Source organism: Platichthys flesus, chromosome 7, assembly GCF_949316205.1.
Source record: "Platichthys flesus chromosome 7, fPlaFle2.1, whole genome shotgun sequence".
Classification (NCBI taxonomy): domain Eukaryota; kingdom Metazoa; phylum Chordata; class Actinopteri; order Pleuronectiformes; family Pleuronectidae; genus Platichthys; species Platichthys flesus.
In genome coordinates, this window is record NC_084951.1 from 20,516,147 (window position 1) to 20,540,171 (window position 24,025).

The 24,025-nt window shown below is 44.1% G+C and overlaps 1 protein-coding gene across 1 annotated transcript; it reads right to left on the bottom strand.

Moving 5' to 3' along the window:
- Window positions 1-232: 232 nt before the first annotated feature.
- LOC133956465 (fibulin-2-like) lies at window positions 233-23,402 on the bottom strand. The gene is made up of 17 exons (XM_062391528.1): window positions 23,291-23,402; window positions 19,757-21,206; window positions 13,754-13,868; window positions 13,007-13,136; window positions 11,374-11,575; window positions 10,455-10,673; window positions 9,643-9,756; window positions 9,031-9,132; window positions 8,166-8,297; window positions 5,328-5,465; window positions 3,911-4,051; window positions 3,643-3,771; window positions 2,952-3,077; window positions 2,404-2,520; window positions 2,165-2,293; window positions 1,619-1,742; window positions 233-1,273 (listed from the first exon to the last, which is right to left on the bottom strand). Exons 2-17 carry the CDS (start codon window positions 21,087-21,089, stop codon window positions 916-918), a joined length of 3,609 nt encoding a protein of 1,202 aa, XP_062247512.1. The 5' UTR covers window positions 21,090-21,206; window positions 23,291-23,402; the 3' UTR covers window positions 233-915.
- Window positions 23,403-24,025: the final 623 nt, after the last annotated feature.

The following is a 24,025-nucleotide window of genomic DNA, read 5'->3' on the forward strand; positions in this document are numbered from 1 at the left end:
GAGGTATGTAAAGTTCTAGATATTTACTGTCTGACGTGTCCCGACAGGAGTGGATTATTGGATTATATACTTTAATAACTTCGCTTGTTAATGTTCACTTCTCCATCTACTGTGTATTAACAAGAACTGGTGCACAACAAGTTTGACAGGGGAAACTTGAAGGTAAATGATTATAAAACAAAAACACACATACACACACACACATTAGCCAATACTCACAGAAACATAGTGATATTTTTTAAATATATATTTTACTAAAATACTTTTCACCTTACAAATCAAGCATAAAAATATGATACATCCATCTATTACGTGTGTGATTACAGGACATATATATATATAAAAATACAACATGTAGAGTGACGTTAAATTAGTAATTTATCGAAGACAAAACAAAAACAGCAGCGCAGGATAAAATCAGACACCGTCATTCAGGCACCGTTATTGAAACTCTAACAAAACTGTTTCTCTTGGTTTCACGATTAGTTTTTAAACTACACATCATCTGATAACAGGACGACTTAAGCAATAACTACTGTTTTATATTTTACTCACATTTGGGTGAGATCATCAGTACAATGGCAACAAAGGTCATTCTTGCAGTTCTATAAATATCCTTATATCTCTATACGTGTTATTTTGTATTACAGTTTTGATAAAGCTGATAAAAGGAATGTCTTTTTTGTTAGGAAAGTAAAGTAGTTGAATGTTTTTTCTAGTTCAAATATGAAACACAAGGTATTTATGCAGCGAAAATGGAAACTGACATTCACATGACTACTCTACAGCAAAGTTTCAACTGGACATAAGAAGGTTTAAACTAATCTGGACAGGCAGGGGCCTATCTCAGGACATTGTCAAACAGTGATATGAAAAGTCCTTGTGAGCTGGAAGGTCCAATTTCAGCTCCAGCTGTTAGAGCGGGTTGGCCGTGATGAACACGTAGATCTTGGCCTGGAAAGTGGTGAAGGTCCCCTGTCTCCACAGCTTCATCTCCACGTTCAGCAGGAAGTCCCTGGGACCCTCGACCTGCCGGTGCAAGTACACGGCCCCCGTGTAGGCGTTCAGCTTCCTGGTGCTGAAGTAGTTCTCCTCGTTCCCCTGCGTGATGGTGACGATGACGTTGTCTCCGGAGTAGGCGGGCGAGGGTCCGATGCGGAAGATCTGCGCGGGGATGATGATGTTGGACTGGAAGCTGAGGTAGTAGTAGGTGATTCTCAGAGGCGAGTTCTGACAGTCCAGGTGGTTGGGACAGCTGATCCGCTCACAGCGCCTGCGTGGTACAGACATAAAGAGAAGAAACTATTACAACCCTGAATATAACCATACTTTTAGATATTTATCCCTACAGCTATAAAGACAGGTACTTCTACATGGTATTTAAAACATTTATGAATCAAATATCTCCAAATACAGTGATAACTACATTGGTAGCATGCAAACCTTCAGCATGGCCCAACAGTCCCCTTATGAAACCACATTTAAAAAGCTAAATCTCAAAAAATACAATCGTCCTAAAATGAGCCATCGCATATTAATCACAAAGACACGACACAAAAATCAACGAGTCATCATTTTGAACAATCAGTGCAGGTTTTAATCCGGAGCCTGGACTTACGTGTCGGACACTTTGCGGTAGTTGGGTGGACAGCTGAGGGCGAGGCAGCGGTATCCTCCCTGGATGTTGTAGCAGGTCTCAGCCAGCGAGCAGTTGTTGGCCCCCGTGGCGCACTCATCGATATCTAACACACACAGTTAATTCTCAAGCACTGCTTTACCGCCCGGAGACGAGGGAACGTGTGTTACTCGAGGGACAATTGAACTTTGAGGGAAAGCCCCGCTGTGGAAACATGTACGACAGGAAGTGGTCCTTGCGGGGGAGCAAAACTACCCATAAAAAAAATTAAAAATTAGTGAGACAAGATTTTTTTAGGCCAATAAAGTTTTATATACCATGTTAATACTGAGCCACTGAAAAAGAACCAATTATATTTATCTGAGCGCAAAACAATTACCTTACACACTGTGTACAGTTTAACAGCCGCAGAGCAATTCTTTAAAATCTATTTCACAGCAGAACTCGCTGAGGAATACTCTCTATAGAGCAATGAGAGTGCAGAGTGTGCCAGGTTTTGGGAGGAGGGGAGGGGAGTGGGGGGTTCACCTCGGCAGGAGCGTCCATTTGGAGACATGGTGTAGCCGTATTCCGGACAAGCACACTGGTAACTGCCGGGCACGTTCACGCACTTGTAGGTGCAGAGGTGGCCGATGCTCTGGGCGCACTCGTCGATGTCTGAGAGGCAAGAGGGAAACAAATCCCCGTGAGACTGATTCATGAACTGGCCCAGACACCAGCGGGGCACAGATCTGATGTCAGTGATGTATACACAGAGCGGGCAGCACCTTCGCAGCTGTGTCCGTCCTCCCGGAGGTGGTAGCCTTGTCTGCAGTAGCACTGGTAGGAGCCGTAGATGTTGGCACACTCCTGGCTGCACGGGGTGGACAAGCACTCGTTGACGTCTGGAGATGAGGTGAGAGGGTAGAGCTCGTCACTGTCACAACCCATTTGATCGAGGGCTTTTCAATGGTTTTAACACAACATGTAAGGAAGAGGTCGTTATTAAGCCGATTACATTTTTTTTACTGGTTTGTTCTTGAAGGCACTGGCATCATGATAAACAATACAAAACAGTTACACCTCCAACAGCCAGGCCTCTTCAGCAATAAACTGCACAGTGGTCAGCTTTAATATGAGCCCAGTGTGAGAACCTCACACACACACACACACACCCACAGGCATATTTTCATGTGCAAATTCACACAAAAAAATACAATGACATGCATCAACATGCTCACATGGATGTACACACACCCACAGACACAGACATTACACACACACACACACACACACACACACACACACACACACACACACACACACACACACACACCTTCACAGCTCTTGCCATCGCCGGATAAGCGGAAGCCAGAGGTACATGAGCATTCATAGGAGCCTGGGGTGTTCTCACAGGTCTGAGCACACAGACGGCTCGGGTAGCGCCAACACTCGTTTACATCTGAGGGGAAGAAGCAGCATCATTACACATACAGTGTACAGTGTGTATTGCAATTTGTGTTCGTCTGCACCCATGTGCGCGAGTGCATGTGTGTAGCCAAGCATGTGTGGGTTTTTTGTATACGCGTGCATGCCTGTGCCTGTTTGTGTGCGAGTCGTTGAGAGTGCGATGTGAGCACACACCAGCTGCCTGCTGATAGTCTAAACACTTGAGCAGAATCCATTATTATGAGAGTCACAACACAGTGAATCACAAACAGAGGGAGAAGCAGCAGCAGCAGCAGAACAGAGCTCTCTGCGGCAGGAGACGTGATTGGTAGCCCTGTAGAGCTCAGCACTACAGCAGCAGCACTGCCACCGCAGAATAATAAACAGGAGCAGCAGAGTGGGCAGACAAAGAACAGGTAGCTGGACAGTAAGTGTGGGGAGAAAGGACGAAGAGGAAGGAGGGAAAAGAATGAGCAGGAGAGTGGGACGAAGAAAAATAACAGTAAAATCTCCAGTTTTGTCCTTTTGAAACTTTGCTGCTGAGCCACGCGGGGCGACGTGTGCGTCGGCCAACATACCTACACACATCCTCCTGAATGAGTCATACTGGTAGCCTGTTTGACATTCACAGCGATAGGAACCAGGCAGATTGAGGCACAGCTGGCCCTCTCCACATCGATGCAGGCTGCTCTGACACTCATCCACGTCTACAGGAGACACACGTGAATGTGAAGAGAAAGGGGAAACAACGCTATTATTGATCATAGTTGTTGGTTTTATATAACGGGGCATGAGAAAAAATAAACTGCTGGCTGTGTCCAAAGACATGTTCATGTTTGGTCTCACCAACACATCGCGATCCATCAGGACTGGGGTGATAACCACGGCTACATATGATCTTCCTCTGGCACGCGAAGGATCCGGCTGTGTTGATGCAGTTAAACGCTGGGCTGCACGGCTGGGCCACAGCAGCACACTCATCAAGGTCTGGTACGGAGAGAGAGAGAGAGAGAGAGAGAGAGAGAGAGAGAGAGAGAGAGAGAGAGAGACAGAGAGAGAGACAGAGACACAGTCAGTGAGATAAAGGTGAAGAAAGATGGAAGAGGAGGAAAGACCCAACGGCACTAGAGGCAGGGTATGAGAGACCGGGGTGGTGGGGGAGGGGGGGGGGGCAGCTCTTCTTCTGCCACACATTTCAAAGCGAACACACATCACACAGTTGCACTCCCCTGGATAACTTTGTTGTCTGTGTGCGTCTGTGACATTTTCTCCATTTTCTCATTTCTCAGAGCATTTCTTCTCCACTCCTCTCCCAGTGGTGGCGGCTGCCTCGACATGCCCCAGTTCCTGCCCCTGGGGGCTAATTCCACAGCATCAGTTTGTACTGGAGGAGGACAGAGGATTGGCTTTTATCCACCCCTCTGCAGCCCCTAACAGCAGCCGCTCTGATCTCCTGTCTGTGTGGCATTTAACCCCTGTGTCACTGATTCACCTGCACGCTGCAGAACAGCTTGGGAATCTACACAACCCAACACAACACTGACTGTAATGCAAACACAACTGCTTTTGTATCCCCTCATTACCTCTGTATTTTAATAGTGTTTGTGTGTTTGTTTGTTCGTAAAAAAACACTAAACAGATTTCCACAAAACTTGGAAGGATGTGACGTGGATCAGAAAAGAAACCGGCCAATTTTGGAGTGGATCCATATCAGGGAGCAGACCAGGAACTTTCCTTAAATTTCTTTAACTTGCAAGTTGTTCAAAGTTTTCACAAATTCCCCTGGAAACAATTCATGAACATTCACAGAACTGATATCTATGCATGTGTGAAATTTGGTGCAGCTTGATTGATTCGGATGGGAGCGTCGGGCCCTGCTGGAGGTTAGCACTCTACTGAGCGCCATTCCAGTTGTTTATGTATTTAACTAGCAATTACACTTTAAGAGGTTTATTAAATTTAGAGGTTTTAAAAGTGTCTAAGTTTGTGTTTAGTGGGACTTTTTTTATCTGTTGTGTGTATGTATGTGTTGATAAAGGTGGTAGGATGAAGAGTTTTCTTTATAGATATTTATGTTTTATACCAAACAAACATCTTATGAGTTTATTTCCTGTATCAGTGAGAAGAAGTGATGTAATCCCTATGAAACAAATTGATGCATTCCGTTCTCCGGCTCTTGCCAAAGACTGAGAAACTTTACAAACCGTTCTAAAGGGAAATTATTAATAGTATAAACATGTCATTTAAGAGTAATTCCTCTTACCTATACAGCTGCCCTGTGCATCATGGGTAAAGCCCACAGGACACTGAGGTTTGGGGTTGCACCTGAACGAGCCCTCGGTGTTCACACACTCAAACCCGAACCCACAGTTGTGGCTCCTCTGCTCACACTCGTTGATATCTGTGGTAGAAGACAAATACAGGATCTGATGAGGAACGAGGAAGAGTTTAAACTGCAAAACAGGCAGTTCAAGTTTTTATTAAAACAGTTTAATAATCCACTGCAGGTTAACTCAACGCATACATGTGATATCACAGTGCACCACTGGATGGCACTGTGGTTAAATGGCAGATTGTGCAGTGAGTCACTTTCTCTGCTTTTTATCTTGACGCTGTCCTCGGTCAATACTCCAGAGGTTTATCAAGACTGAAATAATTGTATTAGAGCTTATCTGTTTAATCAATCTTGGTATAAATTAAAGGTCTGCTAATTTACAGATTAAGAGCTGGATTTATCTCAACCTGCAGGGACATAAATTACCTTCAGCCAAAATTGGGCCTACTGCTTTTTTCTTTTCTTATTCATCTTCATTTACATATTGTATTATAATGCAAACGCTTGAAGTCCATATTTTGTATTTCGATTATTTGTATTGTCTTGGTCTCTATATATTTCTACTTGTGGTTGGAGCAACTGCAACAAAACCCAAATGACCCACCTTGTATAATAATAACAATAATAATATTACTTTATTTGAATAGTACTTATACAAACAAGGTTACAAAGTGCTTCTCAAAATCCTTGGCAGGAAACGTATGAACTAAAATAGATCTGATTTAGATTAATGAGTGAAACTATCAGGAATCGCTTCCTGTGCAAACTCTTCAGTCCACTCCCCCAGAGTCTTTTACACCTGCCTGTCCAGGGATTTACATCCTTTCCATCAGTATGAACCAAGCAGGAGGGACAGTGCAGTCTTGAACGAACACAAAATAATGTGCATATGTGTGTGTGTGTGTGTGTGTGTGTGTGTCTGTGCATAATGCATGAGTATTTTATGTTTTCAAGCAGGTTCGCAGGTTTTCACCAGCATAATTGCTGCGTAGAGGCCATAACCAGCTCTGGCAGAGGGCCCCGCGGATACAGTAGTCTCTAAACAGCACACAGTGATTGAGCATCTTGCTCCTCACACAAGCCTGGCAGAGTCGGCAGGAGCTGAGTGAGCCTGACACCTGAGAGAGGGAGACTGAGAGAGAAAAGCCAGGGAGCTGAAGAAATGTGTGGGAGACCGGCAGTGAGCTTCCAGGGAGAGGGACGGAGCTCAAGGAACCAAGAAAAGGTCAAAGAGTTAACACACAGGGAGGATTTAACCCGTGACCCCAGGCCTGTCTTTTACTCCACGATTCCATTGCCTTTATATACAGGCTTATCACTTTAGCTCCTTATCCATACGTTTATTATATATATATATTTATACAGAGTAGATGAAAGATTTACAGGGATTTCACTTGTCCTGCGAAATGGACTCCTATGAATTTTACAATCTGGAGAGAGTGAATTTAAATGTGGTTTAGTAAAGGAGACTGTTGGACCATGGTAGAGACATACACTCTCTAAATGTGAATATTATTAGTCTGTTTAGTGTGTCATTAATGTGTTTTGGATGAGGAACAGGAAGTGTAATGCTGCCATGAGTTATTGAGTTTGCTGTCGCCTATATATTTTTCACCAAATATTTTGTATGTGTTGCCTTTACTCTGATGAAGGGACTGTATTTAAATAGTTGAGTCTTATCCATCGCTCAAAGTGCTTTACAGTACAAGTCACATATACACAGCGCTTCTAAACACAAACGTTTTTCTAAGAAAACACCATTGATACACTGTCGGTACATCAGTCAGGGGTAATTTGGGGTTCAGTATCTTACCCCAGGACACTTCTGCGACTGAACTACCGACCTTCTGCTTAGTGGACAACCCACTCTACCTCCTGGGCCACAGCCGCTCTACAACCAGTTATTTTTATTTACTGTAATTGTGAATTGAAAGACAATCGACTGGACTAGCTTGCACTGATTTTACACTATCGGGTAAGGGAGGACACGGAATATCGAGTTAAGATTGCACAATAAACTCCTGCTCTTAACTGAGGCATTTTATTTAGACAAGGGAGAGGAAGACAATTCAGTTTTTTCCCGGCGATTTAATTTCATTTGTGAGAGGAGGCAATGGGAGAGTTTCATTACAGGCTCTTAGAAGAACAGGGAGAGGTAGCAGAGTACGAAGATGTATTTTTCTCTCACTGTGCGGATCTCCTGATGTGCCAGCTGCTCGGAGGCTTCCCGCTAAACATACGTCCTTGTTAAGTTCTCATTTTGCCTGATTGAACATTCTTTACGTTCACAAGGAGCCGCAAATGAGCCGAATCTCCTCGGCTGGGCCCAAAGAAAATCGCTGCCGCTGCTGCTTCGTGGATGAGACTTCTAAAAAGGAACAATCTATGATGCATGGAAATAATGAGATGTATCGGGGTGTCTTACTATTGTATCTGGAAGTTGGGCGCCACCCATAAAGGGCGAGCAAGGCAGCTCTGCAGACTGAGAGTTAACTGCGAGCAAACACCATGGAAGTCGCTCTCTGGAGTCACAATTCTCATTATTCCCTCTTGTCAGTGTGCTCGCATGTGAAATTACATAATCACTGGATGTGAAAAAACAAAACATTTTCATTCCTTTAAAAATAAAGGCGATTGTTTGCCTGAACAACCTGGCTTCCTTGCATTGTGAGCGCAAAATAACACAAACACTGTTCTGCTGATATTTATGCTACTGCTAAAAAGGAACACTTGGATGTGGCTCAGTGCTGAGGAGGTGAGGTGTACCTTCACAGATGTCATTGTTGATGTGGTATCCCGGGGGACAGGTGATCGGTCTCTGACAGATGTAACTCCCTGCAGTATTCACGCAGAGCTCGTCCAGGTGGCAGGCGTGCACGGACAAACACTCGTTTATATCTGGATGTTATAAAAAAAAAAGAAGAAGAAAAGACAAATGTGTGAGTGAGAAGAAAGAGAATTAAAAGGAGAAAAGGGTGCTGGATGAATGAAGAGCAGACAAGGACATGTGAGTGTAGCAGTCGGCATAAGGCGCCGATTAAAGGGGGACAGGTCACACCTTCCTCTGGGGGAAAGTTAAAGGGCAGAGCCACTGGGTCTAACTTCCACACAATGAGAAATTTGTCACCACACTCAGCTGCTCCTCGAGTCACAGTTGGCTACTGTCAAGCAGGAGACAGACCAGCGGTTATGGCTCAAACTTAAAGATGAATCCCCGGCGAGACACACAGAGCAGAATAGTTGATCAGCCTCATGATAACCACTGAGCCATTCTGAGTGGCGTGGAACTAAAGGGGCACATGTGGTACGCAGACGGTGACAATGCATGGATAGTTGGGATAATCCCTCTGATAGAAAAACAGCGTATTCCATTTGTGTTTTCCTTCTTGTCTGCAGCTCGGCGTGTTGCTGAGAGTGAAGGGGATTAGGGCTGTATCTCCTCTGCACATCTAGAGGCGCTGATCAGAGAAAGAGACCAGATCAGGAGCAGGCAGTCTCGCCAAGAAACTCTCCTCAGCTGGAACCAAACTCCTTTAGGCTGAAAACGAATACGGAGATGAGGGCCCTCCGTCACCTGCACAAAATGTCCAGGTGCTACCCGGCACGGTTGCATTATAACAGGGTTTCTTACCTTCACAGGAGCGTCCATCGGCCCTGAGGGAGAATCCTGGCGAGCAGGAGCACTGTGGCCTTCCGCCCACTGGGGTGCACTGTTGCTCACAGGGGCTGTTTCCTGGAAATAATACTGTATAGTGAGGTCAAGGAAAATATATAAATTCTATATATGGTGAAACAGAGAGAGCTTTGTTGTTCTGCGTGGGACACGGGAAGAAACTTGTCAATGCATTGCCATGTTCTCATTTCCCATTTCCCAGGTCGATCCCCAGACCTGCTCACATTGTATTTCCTGCTTCTGGCCCACAGTGAGCTGGACCTCCACCCCGGGGTCATGGAAACCAAACAACAGAAACTAAATGTGACCGTGCGCCGTTTATTGCAGACTTGGAGCGGACAATGCTGAAATCAAACCAGCCTTTGATACCATCTCCCCGCTTCTGTTTGACATTTTCAGCACAATTGCGTTTTATGGAAATGCTAAGTTTGAATTAATAACATGTCAGTCTGTATCAGCCCGCGCCCGCTCCTCCTCTACACATCGAGATGAGCGCTCCCATTTGATTAAGCCGTGCGGATGAATGGAAGTGCTCATCGGGAGCTGACGGCCCCGCGGCGTGTTTCTAACCTTCGCAGGGGTCGACTGGGACAGTGGCGTGGGAGGGAGGCGAGGGGAGTGGCGAGGTGGGCTCCTCTGCTGCTCTGTCATCCTCCTTCAGTCTGTTCTCCTCGTCCACCGATTCTGCAGAAACATGAACGATTTCAGCTTAGATTCAGGATTCAAGCTCCTCATCTGCTGCGGTCTCAGTCTCAGAATGTGCAGCTCCTTCATCTTCCTCCACTGATGTAGGGCACGTAGATAACATTTGTGATAGCAGTGAAGGTGAGACAGGAAAAAACACTGCCTGCAGACAAACATTTGGTTTTATTCGTGAGCTCCATCCCATCACTGTAATTTCCTGAGAGCTCTGACATTAGTATCCTGTTGAGACAAGCTTGTGTTGGTGAAAGCCACCGCAGATTAAAACCTGGTGCACGGCATCACCTGAAAACACATCGGAAGTAAACATCTGGGTGAAACCTTCAGCTTTAGTTTGAGTGGGGAACGACTTTCAAACGCAGGTGAAAGAGTTTTTCTCTTTGAATACAAAAGAGAAATGATTTTAGGAGCAGGGCTGTCACTCCAGGAACGGATGTACGTGTGTGATTAGAATAACTATTATTAAGCAGTATCAGGACTTGCAGACAGGAAGGAACTCAAAGAGACCAGGGAAATAATACACTGTGAATGTTTTGACAAATTACGACAAAATGGGGTCTTCCTGACGCGAACGCAGACTGTAAATCAGGTTTCAAAGAGCAAAATGTGCAAGGCCATCTCTGGAAAGACCTTCTGGCAGAACATGCGTCATGAAATAATTCCGGCGGGCTCCACCTCACCTTGTGCACAAGTGAAAGCGTCCTCTTGCATCACGTATCCAGGGAAGCACTCGCAGCGGAAGGAGCCGGGCGTGTTGACACATCTGTGGTGGCAGATGTTGCCTTGGTATATCAGGCACTCGTCCATGTCCTCCACCTCAACAGGACCCTCCACTGCGTTCTCCACGTCCCTCTCCTCGCCGATGGAGAAGGCCTCCTTGGGGTATGGGCTGTCAGATACTGCAGAGCATGGAGAGAGTGGCTGATGAGATGGAAAGCTGCATTAAAATAGCTTTATCAATTTCCCTCAAGGAAAACAGCTTCAGCAGTGAGAGGGAAGACCCGATGGCAGAAATGATACGAAGGATTTCTCTTTTATTGTCCTATTTTTTACTTAGATAAGTACGTAGCATCCACCATTGACACACACTACATCCATCCTATACTAAATGACTTTGCAATGCACTTCCCTTGATGGCAGCACAAGGTATGATAAAATAGTATTTTTGACCTTGTATTTCTGTAACTGGTAATTTCTGATGTGTCATTTTGAGCAGTTTAAAACCTCATGGGAAGGGATGGTGGTGGTAAAACCAAGTTACCGCAAAAGTATAAAACATCCTGATACAAGGTTCCAGATCACTCGTGACTCCACAGCTGATCACTTACAAAACCGTTGCAAGGTGAATTAAGAGCAGAAAAAAGCAGCCGCACTGAATCACTACACGAGCACTTCACATAATAAAGTGGTTTCCTGAAACAGAAGTGAATGTATTACAGTCCCAGGGTGAACTTTGCTTCCTCTTAACAGCTACTATAAAGAAAATTGATTGCCTTTGTTATAAATCAGTTCTTTCATTGCATTGCATCCCTCTCCTCAGCTTGAAACGGACATTTCAGGACTATCTGTCCAGGAGTGGGAGTGTTTATTTGAGTGTACCTTTTTTAGGTGGCGGACTGGAAACCTGGGTGGGCCTCTCACGGACAGTGTGCCGGCCATCTTGATTCCCGGCCGTGTGCTCCTCCCCCTTGCAGCAGTTCAGAAAGACGTGTCTGCAGTGGTAACCCAGGAAGTGGTGGGCTTCACAGGGATGTCCCTCTCTGCTGAACTGCAGGCCCAGTGAACAGCAGCCACAGCACTCCTGTCGGTGGCACAGTTAGAGTCTTAACACGTTTTCCTGGATCGTGCACATCTACAGAGTGGCTGCGATGCTTAAAAAAAAAGCTTTTGCCCAACCCGAAACAGTTTAATGGACTAATATGAAATGTTATGACAACATTTTGGTCTGCAGCGGAAAGGAGATAGCTGCCTTCAGTGACTCCCTTGTCGCTCTCTAGTGCCACCCTGAGGCTGACATTGTCTTGCACTGACATGTCTTTCTATAAGAGGATTGCTGGAATATTTAGATTCGACTCAAGCAGGAAAACAACATCTATGAGACAGATTGACACATGGTTCCCAGAGGACGAACCATAACGTCATTGCTGATCCTTTGGGTGACTTCTCCTCTGGCGCCACCATGAGGTTGACTTTTGGGGTTTTGACTCAAATCAAAGCAGATATGAAATTGATGTTTATTTCAGAATGAACGGTAAAAACGTTGGTGATCACGTGACTTTTCATCAAACGCCATCATTACTTCAATAATTTGCTGAGCTATACTTTGTTCTCGGTGCGAATTGGCAGGTGTTAGCGTTGGTAACACACCGAACTAAACATTACCTAGATCCACATGTTATTATTGCTTGTGGCTCCATCTTTAGTTACAAGTTTTGATATAAGAACAGTGTCCTCTTGCTCACAGGCTCTCGCTCTGTTTCCCCGTAGCTCTCAGCGAGATCACCTCTGAGAGAACGTGGGTCACGGTGAAACATAAAACTGTAGTAATGGCCGCTGTGATGTGGCGTGGTTATAGATGGCATAATGTTACTTAATCTACAGGGGTCCCACAGAAAGGTGGTGAAAGCCAATATTTAACAGCTGCACTGCGGCATAAAGTCAATATGACCCCCACACCGCTAAAGGGCCTCGGAGGGGGTGAGTAAGTATCCAGCAACACAAAGGTCAGGATGAGTGGTTTTCAGATTCATGACGAACACTGTAGAGTTACGCATGATAGAGTTACATGTCTCTACGACTTGAGCAGTAAAAGAAAATAATCCCACTGCTTCTGTTTTACCACATTACTTATTCGTTCATGTTTCCCCGGTTTCAGAAAAGCCCGACATCTGACAGTTCAAACTGCTGAGGGCGGCTTTGAAGATCCTGAAGCATCAGGACTGTGGGAATCTTCAGTTGTAATTGGAACTAAATCATTTTGTCTAAATTAAATAAGGTAATTAAATAACAGAGAACTGGCACCGCAGCAGCAATCCTCAGAGGAGACATGGAGAATGAAAGTTACTCAGACGGCTACAGAGAAATACCACCAACACATGTTTTCAATGCTTAAGTGAATAATATCATTTCAACCGCTAATTGCGACTGTATTAGGCTCAGTTAGAAATGGTCATTAGGTTTGGCTGTGAACTCAGTTTGGCCTTTGCCGTGGTATCTCATCACAGATACTTGCTTTATAGGAATCGATCCTGCATTTATCTCCGGCGTCCTCTTCACACGTACTCCCTCCTCGCGCTGCGTTCATTCCAGCCAAACACCGGCCGTCTCTCAGGGAGCTGCGGCAGCATTGTTGTTGAGCAGTCCTGGCAGAGGGAGGGAAACATTAGAGAGAAGTACAGAAGTGTTTGGATTACAGCTGTGGCCCTACAACTACAAGTGGGCTGACAGCTCTTCCCATGAGAGCTGATACTGACCTGACTGAACTGCTTCAAGTTTCTATGAATTTAATTATGGAGGGGGGGGAAATAAGATTGAATTTTAATAATTTATAAGGAGAACCTCAGGGGACCATTCAGTGTTTCCAGAGAAAAGAGAACTTAACTATGAGTGAACACAGTGTAATATATCTTTAAATTAGCTTGTTAAGTCCAGTTAAAAAGATCGACAGTAAATTAAGTTTTGACTGAAGATGATTTACAGTGTGTGTGATTAAATTACGAGAACTAAGATAAATGAAAAGCACCAGAAGGGGCAACGCACTGTGCAATACCCCAGTCGGAGAAGACTATCGTCTTTATATTGAAGTAATTTAAGACACACACACACACACACACACACACACACACACACACACACACCCTAGCAAGGTTGCACAGCTATCCCTGTTACTTACCATTGACTTAAACCCTCACCAAAATTGTATCCCTCAACGTAATCATGACACATTAACAATACCCTGCTTTTTTAATAATGGCCTTACCAGCAGATGGAGTGTCTATCTCCTGCAGGTGGCTCCATGTTGTTGCAGTGACCATTAGCTGAAGCCCATTTCTCCCCTGTCTCACAGCAGGTCTTCACCAGCTCTTTGGCAGACACTGCCATGAAACACAAAACACCCAGATCCAGATTTATTCCCAGTCAGTAAAGTGCCAGCGTTTCAGAGGAATCACATGAAATAATGAAAACAATGTGAATTGAACTGGAACAGGACAGTTACACCATCAGAGAATAACATCAGTGAGATGCTGTTTAATGTGGCAACAGGAAATTTGAAGAGCAACTAAATCTCATGTTCCCTGGAAGGCTTGTGTTACAGAAATAGACATAGAGCTTGTTTTGGAGACTGCATGTTGAGAATAGCAGGTACAACCTGTGTTTTTCTTCTCAGACTCCATGTCTCTGCTCTCACTTTCATTGGCAGGCAGAGGTATGAAAGCCCAGACTCGATAAACTTCAGAGTAAAATTGTCCCTTTTCGTTTCATGCAGGCTAATCAGAGCTGGAGCGGAGTGAAGGAGCAACACATTAGCACTTCATTTCAAACTGGGTCAAGGAGCAGACAAAGCAAAAACACACCATCCAGTTAACAGGGGAAATACATGTGTTCCTTCAATAACAGGCAAGCGCATTCCGGCTTTGATTTGTGGCTCCTGTGCTACAGTAGAGGTCACAACCCAGGACAACTCATGACTTCTCAGAAAGTCACACCTCAAAGGATGTTATGCTCTTACATCTATATGTACACAAAACACAATATGTTTTTGTCATCGAGAACCTTAAGTGTTTGCTGAGCTTTTTAACTCTAAATGAAATTATCCAATATTTTTGTTTTATTTTTTGGGAGCCTATCTTGTCGGAGGTGGGAGCCTGGCAGACAGTAAAAGCCTTATTTACTGGGTTTATACCCAATTCTGTCTGCCAACCGAGGACAGTAAAATCTTTATGGAACTTTTAACAGTCACCGACAGGGGAAGGATTTCTCCTGGTGCTGCAGATGTTGTGACTCTGACCACGTCTCTGGTCTAACCTCCTGTTTTGCTTTGTGTCCTGACATTGCATAGTGTTTTTAACTTTAACAATTAAACTACAAGTCTTTAGGATGTTCACTTGAACACACAGGTTCTCTATCTAAACTCTTGGCACTGTCTCATAGGGGATGGCTGGGGCAATAGAGACATTGCTAAATGCTAATGTCTGTATGCTAACACAATTACAACTTTATCAAGCTAATCAAGTAATCTTGACCTTGCCTACAAATTTAGTTTAGTTGGGTTGCATAGTAACATTTGCTATTTACGACTTGACACTAAAAGTTCAACTGACAGTTTTTTTGCAGATGAATTTCTTCCATTGGCTCAAAACCAAAAATGTCAACCTCATGGTGGCAACAGAAAAAAAGATCCTCCTAGTTAGTAGACTTCATATTGAGGACCAGGAATGACTGTATTCAATTCCATGTCAGTTCATTGTTTAGTTTTTGACATCCTGCAGTGTGTCAGTCTGAACCAACTGACACTGCAATGCACTGTGTAACTCAAACAACCTTCTAAAAGCTTTGATTGATATCTAGTGGGCTCTTCCAGCGTAAGCCCTAAGAGGGTGGAGGCCGCACCGAGGGAAGATCAAGAAAATATCTTATTGGATTTCTAAATCAATGACACACAGCACAGAGAGCGCGAGGACCCAAGATCATGCTCACATTTTAACTTAGACATTTATTTTTGTTGAAATACTTCTCCTCGACTTACCTATACACACTGAGATCAAAGCCGTTACTCAGAGCCGAGCGCATGACGGCCGCAGTCTGCTTAATTTAAAGGTTTAGAAATGAGAAAGTCTCGACCTCCAAGAAGCACAATGACTCTTTCATACAAAACTACAGTATCTCTGCCAGCCGCGCAGTTAAACAAGTCCCTTCCAGCCTGAGTGACTGTATATTAAAAGACAGAGAGCATGATTATTCATCCTCCTTCCTTTGCCTCCTACTCATTTTCTCCAGGTGGTATCAGCTCACTTGTCATTATGAGGACACAAATTTTCTCCATGTGTCCTTCCAGAATGTGGAATGTATACAGAGGTAAAGTACATGCACTTCATGACTATGTTTATAAAGCATTTAGTGGATGAAATTACTTTGGAGAGAGACTATGTTTCAAAAAATTATCTACTGGGGATGAAAACAATGATGAACCATCTTGGCCCCAGTTATACTTGAGTGTAACCAGATCGCCTTCATGGCATCAATTAGCCAAGTTGATTTATTGAGCCTGGGGAATCTAAAATATACACTTGATGTGACTGAGGAGCATCTTTCTGTTCCAGACCTGTCATTATATCTGTCCATTGGACACCAGATGCTTTTGTCTCGTCCAAATCCCAAACTGGGGACATTGTACCCTCTGAAAACATGGAACTAGAATAACAACAAAGACGGGCAACTCTCAACATGCCTGGAGGTGTCATGGAGCAGTGTGCTGCCACTAATGAAGGCTCATGTATCTTTTCTTTTGTGGACTTTGTGGCAGTGATTTACAATACAGGTGGGCTGGAGAGAACAGGATATGTGGATAACAGCACACATGGCGAGGGTCTCCCACATACAGACTCGTGTGGCTGAACTTGATGATTGATGCTGAAAGCTTGAGAATGTGTGTGTGTGTGTAGAGAAGGGAGTAAAACCATGTTCTTCTCACCTCCGACACGAGTACTTGCAGAGATATCGTGTCTTCTGAAACACATAATCACGGCCCGAGAACAGCTGGCTGTGACATAACAGGGAGGCCTCCCCTGCTATCACCATGACTTCATTTCCAAAACGTCCGATCCCGGGTTCAATTATTGACAACTTTTGTCTTGATCTCACTGAGACTGTAAGCCGACAATCGTGTGATCCACATTTTTGCTGTCTTAGCCGGGGTTATAGTTGATGCAAGCCCCTGAAGGCTTGCCTGGGTATTTTGATGGTTTTAAATGGTAACATCCATTTCAATTACACCTCTCTGTGGTTAGATCACCTGAAACACTGAAACACACTCTGTCCGGACTTGTCACTAATGGTGTATTGAATTACTGCAAGTTATAGTTTTTGTTTCCTAAAGATGGCGCACGTCTTTGACACACCCAGGCAAGTTTCTGCCATGCAACATCTGCATTACAGAATTGTTTTGCATAGTAAACATGTTAGAGTGTAGCCCACTGCACGCCCCGGACCAATTATTCTCCCCAGTCCTGTAATTTGAACCTGATTCCCGTTGCCTTATTAATCCTTATTTATTGCAGGGTTTGTTCACACACCAGAACACAGGAAATTTGCTCATTTCTTGCCAGGAGAAATACTGACTTTGGACACGAGGAATGAAGTTACCTAAGTTTCATATGTCCCATTAGAATTAATTGTTTTTCCGTAATAGAATAGTATATTTCATAAAGGTTTCCAGTATTTTGTTTTCAGAGTTAACATGAACGACTGCTTGTGTCACAGATCTGAAAACATCTGAAAACAGCTGGATTTTTCCTTAATGCTATTAGATGAGTGCAAGAGGCAAATCTTTTTTTGGGTTACAGTTTATCACCAATCTCTACTTACACAGTTGGTTTCTTTATGAGTGTTTTCCTGCTTCTGTAGCAGATGTTTTTTTTATTTATAAGTGCGGGTGACATGTGGACCAGGCGGTTTTTCACTAAGGACATGTTGCAGATGCAGGAGACGGTACAAATTTCCTGGAAATGACCCGGAAGGCACCCTCAACCAGAATGATCTATGCTCTTCAAATTAATCTTCACAGGAGTGGTGCACTGGAGTGAACTGTCACATGGCCCTCGCCGGGGAATTCACCCTGTGTTTCATCCTAAGGAAAATTATACATCTCCTCATCCCACTCCCATATGCAGCATGTCGTGACAGTGCTGTCGGTAAAAAACAAGTGCTTGTGATGGTAATTATGCTACAGCCGTGTGTTTTATCGACTTATTCCCATCTAGTATCCTTCTGGTACAGTTCAACATTACGGTTGGTTAAGTAGGGAGGGAAGTTGCTGAGAATAGCATGCTTGGAGAGGTGTTTCTCAGATGAGGTGATTACCAGGAAGATTGGGGAGCCGGCGGCCTCACGGGAGACGGGTAATCACACCGGCTCGTGAGGGAGCAGTGAGTAGCGTCTGGCAATCAAGCCACAACAGTGGTCTCATTCATCACATGGGTATTATGCCGCTCGCAGGTACAACCCCCACGAAATCCTATACCAGGTCCAGCCCGGCATCAGAAAGCCTTAACAGTCCCATCCCCCTCCTGAGCACGCACACACTGCGCCTGCTTGGAGAGAGCGAGGGTTAATGAGAAGGACTTATTGACTTTGTTCCACAGCGAAGGCAACTCATATATTGATGAAAATGGTTTTGTGCTTGATATTTCTCTTTTCCTCTTCAAATAACTCTGGCGGACTCAGCTAATGGCGATAACAGGCATTAGTCAGGGGCCTTATCAGCTGGAGTTTTCCTGTCTGTGCTACAACATTACTTTATTTTGGAGAGCTTCACTTTGTCCAATGACCTTCACCGGTGAACCCTGCCAGTGTCATTCCAACCTTCAAACTGGGCCGCCAGACCAAATAGTTTAAGCTCATTATTCCTGGAGGAAAATCCATCCTCCTCCAACCTTCCACCGTGAAGCTATAACTTAGATATGAATAGCTGGACTTCATCCTAATGCATTTATGGATCGTGTGGGGAAACCTTTGAGGATGTCTGTCAGAGCAAATCTGTTTTTTCTCTCCCTGAATAAATAATTTGCCAGTTTCTAACCTTATTCACGCTGGTGAATTAACTTGACGGGTGCCTCTGAAGTTCACTCCCACAGACATACCTCACGGATGCATTCAGCATGCGTGTACTATACATACCTGTGGTGGCCAGTTGCTGAAAGGAGAGAAAAGTCCTGACAGGTCTCAACAACAATCAGACAGTTGTAAAGCAGGTTAACTATACACTCTGCCAGGTTGTGGTTTGCTCAACAAAATCCCACTAATTTTTCTTTAGTAATTCAGTCTCTAAAGTGGTGACCAGGATGAAACGACAGGTTTTATACATTCACTCATTCATAATTTAGTTCACTTGGGGGGAAAATGAGACTACCTTGTGTCTTAGGGCTATAAATTAAGGCAAAATAATGAGTTTTCGTTGGCAGGAAGTTATAAATCATTAACACTTATTATAAATGCAAAAAAATCTGACTCTTCATTAGAATTTAAGCAACCAAAATTGGGATATGGCATTGTATGAGATTAATATAGGGAAGATAAATGGAAAAGTCTCAGTTTCCTTTGCAGTGTAACTTATTTTAATAATCACCTCATCATCTGCTTTCTATCCCATTGCCTGCAGTATATTGGCCTATATTTGCCATGAGTATTTATGGACATACCTGTTCGAGAACATGCAGATAATCACATGAAAAACATGGCAGGAGGTAAAACCCCAAATAACCTCGCTGGAGCAAAGTGGGGGATTTATTAGACATATTAGAAACACAATATTGTAACTGTGGGACCGGTCTCACCAGTATAACTTGCTGTTGCACACCTCTAGAGAAATAAATATCGCATTCTCTCAACTTGAGTGCATGAAAATGAATCCACGCTAAGTATAGTAATTTTCTCTTCAGCAAGGTGGATAAATGCTATCTGGGGAAAACAGACTTTCCACAGATAATTGTTTTTCCTGGACCACTGCCAGCAAGAATGGAGTAATTATGAATTCTTTCTCAAAACACAGGATGTGAGAGGAGGGAGAGGAAGATGTCTTCTGAAAACGTAGCAGCCAAACACAAGTTATTACTCGGTCATATATCATCCTTGTTGTGACGTATTATGATGTGGGATCTGAATTAATCATAAAGGTTTTACATCTCGGATTTCTTTTAAATGTACCTGCTTTCAGCTGATTCATGTCACTGCTGATCATAAAAGTTCAGGATTTTGTCAAACTTACCTTGTGAGTCTCCAACATCCTGAGTCTGGTAGTTGTGGAGGGTCTGCGCCTGTCTCTGAGGCTGATCGTCATCCTCTCTCATCCGGACCGGGGCCCTGCTGGTGGGACTGAACTGGACTGTGGGGTATGAGCCCTGCTCCTCTCTGCCGGGTGTCTGCTGGTGTTCCACTGGGGCTTGTCCTTGTCCCTTATTGCCGGCAGAAACGGGGCCGCCATGATTTGTGGTGTGACCGTCTTGACTACGTTTGTGATGGCCGAAGTGCCTGCCCGCCTTGTTAGCGTGGACGGTGTTCACTGTGTCTTTCAAAGTGTCCTGCACCACTCTGTTTTGTCTAATGGTCCTCTCTCCGACCTCCTGTGGCAGCCTGTGGTTCTCTGTGGTCACTCTCTGTGTGGTTGTGGCTGTTTGCAATGTTGATCTTTTGGTCGCGGTTGGATCAACGCTGTGTGTGACTTCATCCTCTCCGCTGCTCGCTGGAGTCGGGCTCCTCTGTTTTCCTCTCGTCTCCTGTCTCCTGTCGTCCTGCGAGCTGGAGGAAGTGGAGCTTGACTCTGGAGGAGTTGGTGGTACTGTAGTAGACTCCAGCGCTGGGGCCAGATCTTGGATTGTGGGAGATGTTGGCTCAACCACTGTGTAGTCATAATCCTCTGTGCCAAAACTGGGTGGGTCCTGCTTATACAGTGGCAGAGTGTTTCCCATTTCCAGCTTGGAGAGAGGTTCCACAGCACTGGTTTGTTGGCCGCCATGACGACCGCTAATGTCTCTCATGGGGTTGTTGTTTTCAATGGATGTACCCATGGGCTTATTAACCCTACGAAGGTCACAGCCAGGGATCGGTGAACACGTTAACCTTCCACCGTCACTTGGACAGTGGCAAACCTGGCACTGATCCCTCTGAAAAGACTGTCCTGCGTCGTATTTCTTGCTGCCCTGGGTGCAGCCGACTCGCCCACATTGCATGCACCCATCCGCAGGTTGTAAAATTTCAATGCAGTTGGGGGGAATTTCTGGGCACGGGATAAAATGGCAGCTTATTCTCCCCCCTCCCTGGGGACAGGAGCACTCGGTGCTTCCAAAATCCACAAAGTAAGATTCCCCCTCCGGGACTTTCCCTTTCCGGAAGCCTGCTTGGATGCAGTCGTAGTACTGGTAACCCTCGCAGGTGCAGCCCGTCTGTGTGCAGGTGGGACAGCAGGCACCTGCCTCCAGAACCGTTTCAAGGCAGTTCTGAGGAACAGGACAGTCCACTCCTGTGCAGTCTTTCTGGCTGAGACAGAAATCCATGCACAGAGTCACCAAACATAAAAACAAAGTGGCCTTCTGAATGTTCATTTTGCATTTAAAAATATACACACAAAAAGAAGAAGTATTCCAAGTTAGTTCCTCAAAGTGATCTTCGCTTCTGGCGAAATGTTTTACTCCAGATGAGAAATAAGTGAGTCTTTCAGCCTGTGGAGGTAAACAGTGGTTAATGATGCAGAGTAATAACTGGTCATTGTTTTAGCTTTTCAGAGCTTATATCAAAAACAAACATTTTTAACTTAATAACCTGTCTGCTTTCATTTGACCACATTCGCACGCCTAATTGTTTTGCACAAAAGGGAATGAAAGCTGTGATTTGATTCCACATGGACATTTAGTGATAAGTCAGACTGGCTGATGGAAATATGCACAATAATAACAAAATCATCAGCTGGTGAAAAAAAAAAGAAAAAACAGAGAAGAAATAACAAACCCTTCCTTTTAGGACAATATTATCCTTGGCCTTACAGAAACAGTGTGTTGATTGTGTTCTGCACAGAAAGGCTTATACGGGTTATCTATTTGCAGCATGTGCATTGTCATAGAATTGTCTACTTCCCCGGAATCTGGTGGAGATGTTGTACAATTACTGTTCAGTCATTTGAAGAAAAGCTGGTGAGGCAGAAACTGTTTCAGGTTCTCTCGCAGAAATAACATTTTGCATGAATTAACCGAGGTGTTATTGTAATCAACTCTGACACAGAATAGTGTGTAAAGTAAAACAAAGCATATATAGTTATAAATGCATTGGATGAATTGGATTTCTGTATCTATTCTCTTCTTGTCATGCACAGTCATGATGTGACAGGCCTCATCCTGTGAGTTTAAGAGATGTGACTTCAAAACAGAGAGAATATTGAAAACCAGATGTTTTTTATTTCACTTTTCCTGTTTTTCCTCACTGCTTCTATTTCTGCCAAGAGACTGTGAGATTTCATGCAAAAAAAAATATACAGCTTAATTCAAAATCTGCATGACAAACCAGACATTTCCTTCTGAAATGTGTCTAAATATTTTCAGTGCTCTTTCCGCAGCCTCTTTTGTTATCACATTTCCCCAAACACGTCCTAAACTCCATGCCCTTGGAAAAATACTCCCACCAAGAGAAGAGCAGCTGTTCACAGATAACGTTTTCTTCAACAGAAACAGGAATTGTAGCGACGCTGCTTCAGCAGGTACAGTACAGCTACTCAGGTATATGACTTAAGACTAAGGTGGTTATTTCTAGTGAATGGGTCTGGGGGAATCTATTATCACCATTCCTGCTTCTATTTGAAAGTCAAAATAAAACTCTATAGAGGTCACCAATATGGTCTAAAGTCTTCTTTCATAATCCAGTCGAAGCCACAGAACAACTGTGTCTTCAATTGCACCTCAGCTCCATTTAGGGAATCAATGATGTCTTTGTGTGAATGTGGGCAAGAAATCGTTATACTAGATCTAGCTCCAGTCTTTTTTCTGTGGAGCATTAACAGCGTTAAGAAGCACCAACTTCCCAAACTCTCTCTCTGTAACATCCAGAGCAAGTGAAAGGAACACTGAACACAGACACGGAGCCAGTAGGTGATCAGGAACATGCATGTGGACTGGTCTGTGTGAACTTTCCCTAACTTGACAGGTCTGTTTTATGTGAATGAAAAAAAGAGCGTGTGGTGCTGTTTGTTCAGATCAGGTTATGACCTGCAAAGTATTTCTAACAGCCACTGTGTGCCCTCTTGTCAAAAACAAAAAAATGACCTTTCATCCTTTTTTACGCACGGCGGCACGCACGCACCCACATACACACGTGCACTACCAATTACTTGGGGATCAACCCAAGAGCAAAACAAGTTGAACATTCAATTCCTGAGTATTTTAATAACGAGAAATGAATTAAATAAAAACTTGGAAAGTGCGCACATATAAACTTCAGATTCACTTCACTTCAGCGTGTTGGAAAAAAGACGATGTGACTTCAGCATGTGAACTTCGCATCAGACATGTAGGAATTAGGCTCATTTCATTCCCTGGGTTGTCACGTCAGAACCTGAGTTAAATAAACCAGATTTAAAACACGTTTAAAAAATAAATATGATCCAAGATCTAAAATCCACTTCACAGAGAGTTTAATCTAAATATTTGTCCCACGAGCTGTCCCGAGGGACTCGTCAAGTGGATATCGAAATGCTCCGTGCGTTAACTCGTGCGATAACTTGTACAGTTTATATTCATGAAAAGTTATGGTTTCCTACCTCGGGTCTGTGATCGTTCAGTGCTGCTGCGCTCCGGGAGAAAACTCGTGCGTAAAGTTTGTGCCCTGACTCACTCGGACCTGGGAGGCTGCTGGGAGCGCCCTCATCCCCTCTTCTTTTCGGAGGAGGGGGAGGGCGGGACAAACTTCCATAGAATTACTTGCAACTCTTTCGAAATGACCTTTGTTCCCCTTTTCTGCATCGTAATGAGCCCAAATACGAGAAATGACTTAACACGCAGCGACGTCAGTGGAAACGAATGATGTCAGGCGCTTATCTGAGGAAATTAAAGTGATGGTCTCAAGTTCTTCCAAGGAGCCTCTGGTCATACGATCTTTTAAGACTATTACAACTGCATGGAAATCTCATTATTCAAACTGCAGTAATTGGATTTTCTCAATTATTAATGTTTGAGCTCAGTATATTTACAGATTCACACCAGGTGGCAATTGTTGTGTTTACTGCAGGAGAGGCCAACAAGCCAGACTAATAAACCAAACTCATATCAGGCATCATTAAGCATCACACCATGTCTGTGATCAACTGAGCTTTGGGATGGGTTAATCACACTTACCCAAGTGCCTCCTCAAAACAAACTGAATTTAATCTTTTCAAAAGCCCAAAGCTTATTTATCCATTTTCATTGAGACGCCATAGTGAGGATAAATATAAACAACAGCTGCCTCAGTGGCTATTCATCCACTGATCAGAAAGGCAGAAGGGGCAGTGGGGCCA

Bases quoted from the DNA above. Each gene is read 5' to 3' on its own strand.
- LOC133956465 (XM_062391528.1), bottom strand. From the start codon at position 21,089: ATGAACATTCAGAAGGCCACTTTGTTTTTATGTTTGGTGACTCTGTGC. The intron at 10,674-11,373 runs GTACACTCAAAT...CATGCTCTGCAG, and splicing joins CAGTCCGCCACCTAAAAAAG to TATCTGACAGCCCATACCCC. The intron at 2,294-2,403 runs GTGCTGCCCGCT...CTTGCCTCTCAG, and splicing joins GGACGGACACAGCTGCGAAG to ACATCGACGAGTGCGCCCAG.